Source organism: Sciurus carolinensis, chromosome 4 (assembly GCF_902686445.1).
Source record: "Sciurus carolinensis chromosome 4, mSciCar1.2, whole genome shotgun sequence".
In the NCBI taxonomy this organism is placed as follows: Eukaryota; Metazoa; Chordata; class Mammalia; order Rodentia; family Sciuridae; genus Sciurus; species Sciurus carolinensis.
This window is the reverse complement of record NC_062216.1, coordinates 153,072,695-153,085,053: the sequence shown is the minus strand read 5'-3', so window position 1 is coordinate 153,085,053 and position 12,359 is coordinate 153,072,695. Positions and strand designations below refer to the sequence as shown.

The following is a 12,359-nucleotide window of genomic DNA, read 5'->3' as shown; positions in this document are numbered from 1 at the left end:
TATTCCAAACTATTTTGTAAAAGACTACCCAAGATTTGCATGAAGGAAAAGAACAAGCTAGAGAGACTTTCCATCAGTCAGTAAGATTTACTATAAAGCCAAAGTAATAATGATGGTGTGATATTGATTTAAAAGTAGATAAACAGACTAACAGAACAGAAAAGAGAGCTTCAAACTATGTAAATGAATACTTGCTAAAGGGTAAAGCTGACAGTGATAACAGGATAGACTAGTCGATAAACACTGCCATCTAAAATGCCAAAATATAAATAAAGAAAATGAAGAAATAATCAAGTAAATAATAGGCAAATGCAAACAAAAGGAAAGTAGATGTGGCTCTATTAAAATCTATGTGGTGCAACTTAAGGTCAAAATCACTAAACAGGTAAAGACATTATATAGTAAAGGTGAAATACATAGAGAATTATAAGAATCACAAATATGTATTCATAGAAATAGAAGTTGAACATTTTGCCATGGTAAATTTTATAATCAGAACATTAGGTCATGGATTTAGCCATAATGCCACACTGTATGGAGGTTCCTTAAAAATAAAAAATACAACCACATTGTTGTTTGAATCTTTAATGTCCCCTAAAAAGCTCATGTGTTAGATAATGCAGGAATGATCAGGGGTGAAATGATTGGATCATGAGAGCTGTGGTCTTATCAGTGGATTAATCCATTTGGTGGATTGATATTTGAATGGACCACTAGCTGGTAACTGTAGGCAGATGGGGCATGGCTACAGGAGGGGGGTCACCAGAAGCAGCATCGCCTACTCTTCCTTTGTCTATGGCTCACTCCTCCCCCGCCCGCTCTGTTTCTCTCCCTCCCACCCCGCTCCCTGGCTGCCATGAGCTGAGCTGCTTTCCTGCCATGAGTCAGCAAACCATGGACCATACCTCTTCAATGGTTTGATAATGGACTTATTTATTATAACATGCATTTTAAAATACTTATAATTTTGAGAGGAAAACTAAAGTTTTCCTCTTCTAAGTTGTTTGTGTCAAATATTTTGGTCCCGGCAACAAAAATGCTAACTAACATGTGACCTTGCGATCTCACTACTAAGTATAAATCCAAAGTGAAGTTATTATATCAAAATATACCTGCACTCTCATTTTTATTGCAGCACTATTCATAATAACCAAGATACAGAATCAACCTACATATCCATCAATGGACAAATAGATAAAGAAAATGTGGTGTATATATATATATATATATATATATATATAAAAATACACATACAGTGGAATATTATTCAGTCATTTAAAAATAATGAAATCTTGTCATTTGTGATAGCATGGATGGAATTGGAGGACATTATGGTAAATTAATAAGCTAGGCACAGAAAGACAAAGCCTGTATGTTCTCACTTATTTGAGGAAGCTGGAAAAAAAGTTGATCTCTTAGGAGAGAGTATAATAGTAGTTACTAGATACTAGGAAGGGTATGAGAGGAGAAATACAGAGAGAGGGGTTGAACAATAGATCCCAAAATACAGCTAGATAGGAGGAAATGAATTAGGTGTTCTATATAGCTATAGCCTATGATGGGGTAACAATAGTCTATGATAATTTATTTTGTTTCAAAATAACTAAAGGTTCCCAGTACAGAAATGATATGTGTTTGAGATGTAAATGCCAGGTACACTGATTTGGTCTTGAATTAGTGTACTGTTACCTCATATAGGATTTTATGTATGAATTAAAATTTTTTTAAATGAAAGATTTTTGGGTCCTCTGATAATTAAAAATAATTTACAATTTGATCTCCTGACCACCCCATCTAAATCATTGCTGCCACCAATTATTCCATAGCCATTTACTCTATAGCATATCATCCTTTTCGCTTACTTTATAAAATTTAGCAAAATTTTAAACTGTCTTATTTACTTCTGTGTTCACTTGACTACTATGTATTTTTCATTAAAGTAAGTACCTTGAGGACAGTGATTTTATCTGTTTGGTTCACCAGTGTGTCCTTCGTACCCAAAATCATGCCCAACTCAGAACAACATCAAGTAAACTTTTGTTGAATTAATTAATTAGTTAATACCTTTCATTTTCTGGGATTTCAAAAATAAATGGATTTTTGGCATAAAAATCTCTTAGAGTTTCCCTTTTTACGTTCTTTTTCCTTGATGATGTATCTACATTCTTAGGGAAATAACAAACACATTACAAATTAAATTTAAACTTTGAACACAAAGAATAATTTACTCATACTTTAATGATTATCTCTTGACATTAAAACAGGGTGGTTTCTTAATACCTTTCAATTAAAATTACTGTCAAAATTAACAAAAGTACTCCAAAAGAAATCTGATTATAAAAATATCTAAATGATAACTGAATAATTTATAATGTACTATGGAATATAAAAGTATACTTGTTGATATTTCTGTTTCATATTATAATAAATTAAAATATAATTAATCATTTTTAGATAATCTCAATTAACTTCATCAATTAATTAAAATTCATAACTCATAGGAAACTTACTTTTCCAATCTCTACTACTACAGCTTTAAACTTCTTTGAAGACATATTTGCCTTTTTATAAGCAACATTGTCCCTATATCTTATTTTTCTTTGTCCAATTAGGGATTCATTCCTCCTAATACAAAAAAAAAAAAAAAAGTCAGTCAAGAAACTGTAAAAATGTGCAAAATTACCCCAAAGTAATAAATATTTAATGCATGTTGTTACTGAAATTATTCAAGAAGGTTATCCCAAACTGCTGTGTCCCATGCATAAATTAGACAGTGATCTCTGTACATCAAGAATAACTGACCTCTCAAAAAAGGAAAATGTAAATCATACATGCAATGAGACCTGAGGTGGCTATAAGAAAGAGTGCAAGGCATGATGTGGTGAAACAGAATTGGACTGAAAATAAAGTAATATGGGCATTTCTCTTTACAATTGAGACAAAAACCACATCAAAGTGACCATAGACAAACTATCATTGTTCCAACAGATTTCAGTATTTTTGGTTCCATTCTGTGCAAGTTCCCAGCCACTATCACCTTCTAGATTCCACAAGAAGTTAAGCTTTTTGGACACCTGTTAAACTTTCTCCCATAACCCAAGAATCTACAGGAATTCTTAAGTTTATTTTCTCCAATGGACTCCCCTTCTCCAAATATTGTTAAGTCTCTCATTATCCTTCCATTGACACTAATCTTTCTGAAATTTATATATTTTATGGGAGTTATCTTTCTTTTGGTAAGTACTTGCCAGGTATAGAATCCTGCTATCACAAGATAAATGGGATCCAAAAACTTAAACTGAACAAAAGGTGGGGACACATCAATACAAAGTTATCAAATGACCAGGTGGGTTTGAATAGCTAGTTCAAGGGGTTGAAATATACTGCATGATCCAATTCCATCTTGGTCCTGGTAGAAGCTGGCCTCTCAACTTTAATTTTTATGAAGATGGTTATAGATCCTGTGATTGACTGGAACTCCAGTAAAGTTGCAGAAATCCCATGAATCTCTCAATTAGTTGACATCCATTCTGGCAAAGGTTTTAGAAAGCTTGAACCAATGACTACTGAGAATTTAGGGACTCTTTCTCTGCAACTTCATTCTGATACTGGTTATCTGCCATTTACCAACCACACCTATCTCTTCTCTGTGTCCTCCCTCTCCCACATCACTGATTCTTATGTTATTTCAGAAAGAAATGGGAAAGAGAAGAGGTTAAAGGTGCATACTTTTAGACTACAGTCTTAGCAACCAGCTCTACATTATTCTGGTCGGAATTTTATTGGAATTGCATCAAACAAATTAATTGGAAGATAACTGGAATCTTTACAATATTCTGTCTGCCATCAAGTAATGTACTATCTCTTCAGTCATTCAAGTATTTTTTATAATTATTATGTCTTAATAAAATTGTTTGGTCTCCTTTATGTTAGTGTAAGTGCCCCACAATTCCTGATAAAGTTAAGCTTATACTCCTTAGAAATAAAACCATTTTTCTATTACACCTTCTACTTGTTATAGGAAAGCTGTTGATTTTGCATCTAAGCATCCCATTTAATTCCATTATTAGTTTTAATGGTTTTCCCTTAATTATCTTTAACCTAAAAAAATAATTATTTGCAAACATCCCCCTTTTCAGAGAATTTCACTGTGGAATTCAATCTACAAACTTTTTTTTATACTCTGTGATGTGATAATCATGAAAGTATTAATTTTAATTTCTATTTCTTAATGCACTGGCAAGAACTTTCAAAACAGTGTCAAATGACAGAAAGAATAACACATTTCCATGTTATAAAGCTTATTTTAACAGAAAATATTCTTCTAATCCTAATTTGCCAAGTATCATTGTTGAATTTTCCCATGTTACTTTTTAGCATTTCCTAAAGTCTCCTTGTCTACCAGTGATAATTACATTTGCAAATAAAATCTACATTTTCATTGCTCAACTTACATGCTAGTCTTTTATTTTGGATTTTTGCCTCTATATATGGCTAGGTAAGATTGTTCCATTGTTTTCTATTTTCTATCCTCTTTAATAAAGCTCTGTTATCAGTGTACTGTACTCAATTTAGTAGAAAATGTAAAATCCATGTTTTGAAAGAGCTTTATGTGAATAAAATTATTCATTTCTTTAAAATATGGAAGAATTGCCCTAAAAGATTTTGCAGTATCCAAAATTTTTTACTGTTTAACTCAATTCTTATAATTTTTTCCAAATAATCATCACTTTTGACTGTATTTTTAAATTTATTACTATTAAATTGTGCACACTATTATCTGTGTTTGTTTAGCCACTTCCAAATTTATAATTATTTTCTCCTTGTATAACTCATTTTTCTCTTATTCTTATGCTGTCCAGATATTTACTTAATATCTTCATATTCTTAAAAGAAACTGCTTCAGCGAATATCCACTGGACTGTCTTAAAACCAATTTATAATTAATTTCAACTTTCAATACTTTTTTATTCTCTTAGATTTATTTTATTATATCTCTAATTTCTTTTGTTTGGGATCAAACACAAATGAGCTAGACAAGTGTAATACCACTTTAGCTACAATCCCAGCCCTTCTAACATCTTGAGTTTGATAAAAATGCACTTGATTTTATTCTTGCTTTGTACTAAAATACCTCCAAAGCTGAGAATTTATCTCTGCCGCTTTGGGTGCATTTGATATGTAGGGTTTCTCATTTCATGGATGCTTTAAAGTGTTTAGTCTCCACTGGATAAACATATTAAATTAATCTTGTTAATATTATTATGTATATCTTCTATGTCTTTCCTACTTTAGTCTCTTTAAAGTGGTATTTTAAACTCTCTTATTATATCTTTTTGAAATCAACTTTGTTTCAGCAGTTATTCCCATATGTTGACTTTTTGTTTAGTAAAACATGAAAATTCATGAAGTATCTTCATTGTGATTTATGAAAATTATTAGTAGACTTATTCACTTTGAAAGTGAAAAGCTGGCATTAAAATTAGCTGATGAATCACGCCTGGTGGAACAGGCCTATAATCCCAGTTACTTGTGCTACAAGGGCTGGTGGATCACAAAGTCAACCAACCCAGTCACCTTAGAGAGATCCTACCTCAAAATAAAATAAAAAGGAATGAGATGAAGCTCAATGGCAGAGCGCTTGCCTAGCATTCATGAGACCCTGGGTTCAATCACAAGCACCACATACACACACAAAAAAAATGCCAATGAAGGGGATTATTCTTTAAATATTACCAGAATAAATGATAAACTGGGAAAGTTTGAAGTTAATTCAAGTCCACATACCAAAATAAATTCTGTACATATTTAAAAATTGAATGTAAATCTGAAATTGGAAAAATAAAGTTGCATATTTTCTCATATTAAAAAATATGAGAAAAATTTCTGTGTACTAAAACTTGTTAGACATATGAATATAAATAGAAAATACATACTACTATTCAATGTAGAAATCAAGATGTTGCATCTGCACCTCTTCCTATATTCCCCGACTTGGTGAAAAACATCCTAAAACATCTGCTCAGCTCTGACAATTGAAATCATTACTTTTGTTTTCAACTTAGTTATACTGCTCCACCTCCGTCCTCAAGTCTTTTATTATACTACTGTCCAATGCTGCTAAGCCACTTGGTCTATTTTCCCTTTCAGAATATCTGTAATTCTTAGGTTGGAACTTTCACAGTCAGCCTTCCAAATTTCCCTGCACATTGAAAATGTCTTCTGATTTTCTGTGGTATCAAGAATATTATTTGAAACTTCTAAACACCTAATTTTGATTACATCTTTTTTAACTGAAGAGAATGCTCCAAATCTGCCCAATTCTCTGATTACTGTGACTTGTCTCCTTTCAAAGAAGCAATTTTCTCTTTAATCTCTTGCTCTAATTATATTTCTCTGTGTTTTTTAAATTTTTTTTAGTTGTTAATGGACCTTCATTTTATTATCTTTTTTATTTATTTATTTATTTATTTATTTATTTATATGTGGTGCTGAGGATCGAACCCAGTGCCTCACACATGCTAAGCAAGCACTCTACCACTGAGCCACAACCCCAGTGCTTGCTGTGTGTTTTTAAATGAAGGATTCTCCTCTCTTTGGTTGCCATTTTCAAAATAGGTCTCATGTAACTGATGTTTACTTTCTTGTTATGGTAGTGTTTTGTTTTGTTTTGGTTTGGTTTGGTTTGGGGTTTGTTTTTTTGGTTGTACTGGGCATTAAACACAGGGCCCTCGACATGCCAGGCAGGAATTCTACCATTGAGCTATATCCCCAGTGATGTTTACATTAATTAAAATGGGGTGGACAGATCTATACCCAGTGGTGAAAGAGAAGTTCACTGGTGAGTTGTCAGAAGACACATTGGATTTATTTGGTATCTCTCATAATTGACATGAGACATGATCATTTACTTTGGGAACAAAGAGACTCATTCAGCCTTAGAGAATGAGAAGGACAGCTTTAAGGCTCACCACTTCTATTGAGGAGCTTCTCATTCACATACACAAATAGAAGCTCCAAAGAATGGCTCTGCTCATTATAAGACAGGAATTAGAAGCACATGATAAACAATCAAAACTGGACTCTAACCCTTGTGTGAAAGAGAGCATATGAATAAACAGATGCTATTATCCATCCTGACCCAATAGCAAAAGACAATCTATTTTCTGCTAGAAAGCTGAACATGGTCTAGTCTCATTTCTTAGTTGAGTTGCATAAATATTTTTATGTTTAGTTATTATTTAAATACACACACACAAATCTTCACTGTCTCCCAGGTGGTAACTGCATATACCCCACCCTTTTTCATGTACTCCATGTATTTTAAAGTGACAATGCTGCTCAGTTTTTGGAAATTGTTAACATGCATAAAACTGATATTACAAGTACCTTTTCAAGAAGTCATAGACAGGAATGGTTATCTCCACCAAAAGGGAAAATTTTTCTTCATTCATGCATTTAAGCATAACTTGTGTGAAAAATTCCAGGAATCTAGGTCCGTGCTTAAATTTCATAACTATAAAAACAAGAAGTTCATATACCATTACCAGTACACTTACTTATTGGCACTGAAAGGTTATAGTCCTAACAGTCAGTTTGTTCCAACAGGCAAGCTGATTAACCTGTGTTTTAGATTTCTCACTTTAAAACAAAAAATACAGGAGTAAAAGTGGTTCAAGTTATTGTTTTTTCTAAGATCAAGTAATCCTTTACAGTCTATGTTTCATTTTTTTTCCAAAAATCTCTGTGTTGAAAAAGATTTCATTAAAATTGCTTCTAACGTATCAATAATTGCAGAAAAATACTGATAATTGTCAAAACTAGTTGTCATAATTTTTATTATATTTCACTCCAAGTAAAGCAATAATGCTCTCTCTTCATAGATGAACTTAAAAAATCACTGATGCATTTTTCAACACCCTCATTTTTGTAAGCTTCATAATAACTGCTCGCTACTAAAATAAGCCATCATGAAGGTAGTCTTTCTAGACTTTAAATCAGGTACCTATTTAAGTCTTTTTCATTACTTGGCAATCAAAATTCTGCATTATTTGTAAACAGTAAGAACCAAAAAAATTCTGCCTAGAACAGATGAAGTCTTTACGTAGACAGCAGACACAAAATCTATAGAATAACGACCTTCAGTGAGAAGTCAAGTGAGCAGCACACAAAGATCAGGTCACCTACCTTCTTTCACAGCACCTTTCACTGACCAATTTAAAACCACAGGGTAAAGAAATATAGGGTCTTCTGCTCCTGAGAGTTCAGTCACAACATCTAGGGTAAAAAAAAAAAAAAAAAAGTAATAAGTTGTAATTCTGTTTAACATGAACAACCATAAAAATTCTTTGGAGGGGATGGAAAAATAGAAAAGCACTCAAATATTCATTCCTAACTTGTGTGTCTTAAATATTAATTATAACATTATATTTTGGAGATGAAAAGAATCCAATGATTTCAATTATTTCATCACTTTTTCCAAAAAGTTAAAAGTTCACCACCAAAACCTACCAATTATATTAATTCCATTGTAATAAAATTATCTTTAAGTGACAGTAAAGTATAATATAGGCACTAGAGCCAGACTGGGCTCAAACTCTAACCCTGACAACTTGAATTGTGAGACCTCGGGAAGTTATTTAGTTTCTCTTTGCCTCAGTTTCCTTATCTTTAAAATGTGGATAATAACAATGCCTTCCATAAATTGTTGTTGTATATTGGATAGGCTGAGTTTTAAGCTGGATAAAAATACTTAAAATAGTGCCCGGTATACAGAAAACATTGTACAAAACTTATCTTTATTATTGGTGTTGTTATTGAACTTTTACTTAGTAATATTGCCCTGTGTTTCTTTTTTAAATGTTTCTATTGGTTTTATAGAAATTAGTTTACATTTCTAAAACATTTTATATTTTAAGGAATTATATTTTTTATGTGTAACAAGATAATTAGTTTTTCCAAAACTTGCTTTACTAATTGTAGAAATAATAGGCCATTGGGTTCAATTCATAAATTCAGCTTGAAACAGGCATGGAGTATACTGAAAGAGAGAGGGAGACAATTCAGGGAATACAGAAACAGTATGACCACCAAAATATAACCAAGGCACCCAGGAAGAGAAAGGGACACGTAGTTCTACAGATACAGTCCATTACCAAAAGACCATGGGGCTAAACAAGAAGCCTCATGCATGAGAGAAATTTGGGTACTCTCTTGTTCCTTTAGAACTTATTTGCCTTTAGAAAATGTGACCATACTAACCAACATCAGAATCTAAATCAGTTTCCCAGGCAGATTTCCAAATTGCAAACTCCCAAATACTAACTATTGCATTAATGCATTAATCTATTATGAAACTACTACAGTACAAAGACCCAAAACTAATCTTTCCCTCTTTCTACTCTAGTAGGCCAAGGTTCAAGCCACTTACACATCACCACCTCTCACTCCCCCATCCTCTCCCAGTTGCATCTTTGCCTTCAGTGATTCTCCATTTTGTGCCACCGTACCTACACCCCACCTCCAATGCTTTTGGCATTTGCCTCTCCGTTGGTTGTCACAAATAGGGGTATGGTGTGCTACGCTTCCATGAGTAGAGGCCAAGAATACTGTCCAACACTCTAAATGCCTAGGACAGTCCCCCCACTACAAAGAACCAACTGGCCCAAAATGACAATAGTGTCAAGGTTTAGGAAACCTGTTATAGAGTCAGAAGACATGGGCTCAAGTCCAAGCCAGCTATGTAACCCTGAATAAATCACTTAATCTTCATGAGCCACATCTGTAAAAGGCAGTTAGCAATTCCATATTAACAAGGCATTATTAGGATTAACGACATAATGTAAAGGCACCGTGTAAACCTCATTGGGTTTACCTAAGGCTAATCTCATTTTAATCCCTTTAACAAAATATTTTCTCAATTTAAGAAACATGCTGCATAGACATATACAAAAGAGAATATTACATTGTTTTATCATCCTGAGCAGGTGTGACTCCAACAAGTTCAGTTGCTCATTTAATTTTTCAGGCAAAAATACCTGCTGTGGCTTCTTAGTTTTTAAAGATTTCTTAGAAGAACCCTAGAAATATTGATTAAATGTCAGAATGTAAATGAAAATGCAGTCTGTAAAAAAATAAATATATAAATAATCAAATAAAACAAAAAAACTACATAGATTCAGAAAAAAAAGGTCAGAATATATTTTAACATGCTATAAAAACTGTCATTCTCAAATAACTTTGTTCAAATTCTTCCTTCATACTTTCATATTTGGTAGGCAAAACTATGATCTACATGGTTAAACAATACCAATTAGTAATTAATAATAACAGATACTATGTTCTAACTAAAAGTCAGATACTCCAAGAGTTTCATGGAGAGTAGTCAAAACTCTTTCTCCTCTCCCTTCCTCCCAGGAACTTCTACCCCTTCATCCTGTTCCCCCATACATGTTCTTTTCTTAAAGTAGCTGAAGTTATGTCTCTAAAAGTCTTCAAAAGAAAATCCCCAGGCCGTGTATTCATACGTGAACACAGGAAAATTATGTCCGATTCATTCTTCTATCTTTCCCATCCTAGGCTGCCCTAGGAAATGTATCCCTTTATTCGTTTTTCCCCAGAAGTAGCTTCTTTACAACTAAGCTAATTGCCTTTGCTACTTTGCCTTTCATTGAAATATAACAGGATTGGTAATTAGAGGATTAAGAACTGGCCTGTCTGTACTCAGACTCCCCATCGTGTGTTCTCTGTCTGAGCCTGAGAACTGACCTGTCTTTCTCCTGTTCCCAAACAACTTCAAGCCTTCTTAGGTTTAAAGGAAATTTGAATGGTTCTAATGATTTCAGACTCCCTACAACTGTCCCAACAACCCTAGTCAGAGGGAAACATCACAACCTTCTGCTGGAATTCAAGGTTCTAAGGAGACTGGTACAACGCTCTGCCCCACAGTAATGTAAAATGAGAGTCTTAAGTCAAAGCCTGGATCACATGAAGTGGCTGTGTGCTCTCCGAGTAAACACTGGGTGAAAAACTCCAATTGCCTGCAGCTTAGTCAAAACTCTCTCTACACCAGACAACCCCACCACAACTACTACCACCACCATATTAGCACATTAGAATTTAAAGTCTTCCAGTAATGGAGTAGTGATTCATGGAGCTTTTTTGGCTAACAAATGCTGACTTGGAAAGTAATAAAGTAATCAGGTAATGCTTCCTTGCTTTCTATCTCAAAATATAACAGAGATAGAAATGGGGCTAATCTCACTGAAACAGGACTGGAGTGAGTCTCCCAACCCAAGTCACCAAGGGGCTTCAAGTAATTCCTAGTGTGCCTCAGCAACCCAACAAACCAAGTAACATTTCTATAAAAACATTTAACCCACATAGTTTCAAATAAAGGCAATACAGCATAAGCTCTTAAAAGAATCATGCTTAGGAAGCACATATAAAAAATTAGTCTCAAAAATTAGCAGTCCCATATAGAAGAGAATTTAGGTATTGCAATGAGTTTCAGAAATCTACTTTGAACACAAGGTAAAAAGCTCAGGTGTGTACTTACTACATGTGGTAACCCACTCAGAATATAATCTTAGATTCAAAGGGTTTTTAGTCCAATGTCCAGTTGGATGTAGGAAGCTCTGTCATCACCTAAGTGATGGTCAGTATTGTAACAGTGACTACTCAGCACACTAACATAGATGCCCCCTTTATTTTCTTGACCACAATTCAAAAACAAACAACAGAAAAAGAAACTCCTACCTTTATTACTTTTCTTCTATGTAAATATGAGAAATCAAAACTAGATAATTTTCTAATTTGTTTAATGATACTAAAAGAGCCCTCCAAAGACCCAATTAAATATATGTGTAAAAATGAAAAAAAAAAAAACCAATTACCTCATCTGCCATTTCTTCTGGATCATTCTTACCAAAGAGAGACTTGCACTCTGATGTGACGTCCAACATCTTTTTTCCATAATTTATAATCATTACTGCCAGATCATATTCCTTCCATGAACGTAGAATCTAATCAAAAGTAAGTATTAGTTATCTCTGTTGGACACTTTTGGTCTGTTTTCAAGTGTAATGCATCATCTTCCATAAATTTGGAGCCCCATAAGTTTGGGGTCTAAGATCCTCCCTATTTTTGGAACCTCCCTATTTTTGTTAAGAAACCTGGAATTTACCTCCAGATCCCATTTCCCTAGAATTCAAAGTGCACTATTTTTTTAAATGAACTATAGCAGAATCTCATTGATAATGAATTCCCTATGTCTCTAGGCCTGATAGCCACATGCCCTTTGACATAGTAACTATTAAAAAATTTTTTTAAATTTTAAAAAATCTACGTATTGACACATT

The 12,359-nt window shown here is 33.5% G+C and overlaps 1 protein-coding gene across 1 annotated transcript in view; it reads right to left on the bottom strand.

The window, feature by feature from the left end:
- Nucleotides 1–12,359, bottom strand: part of Cfap54 (cilia and flagella associated protein 54) — a 315,326-nt gene that overhangs the window by 185,759 nt on the left and 117,208 nt on the right. The window contains exons 27-32 of the mRNA XM_047551199.1: nt 11,895–12,023; nt 9,965–10,079; nt 8,188–8,277; nt 7,390–7,516; nt 2,511–2,625; nt 2,065–2,165 (exon numbers count right to left, since the gene is read on the bottom strand). Of these exons, the coding sequence (XP_047407155.1) occupies nt 2,065–2,165; nt 2,511–2,625; nt 7,390–7,516; nt 8,188–8,277; nt 9,965–10,079; nt 11,895–12,023 (677 nt within the window). The remainder of the gene's footprint in view (nt 1–2,064; nt 2,166–2,510; nt 2,626–7,389; nt 7,517–8,187; nt 8,278–9,964; nt 10,080–11,894; nt 12,024–12,359) is intronic.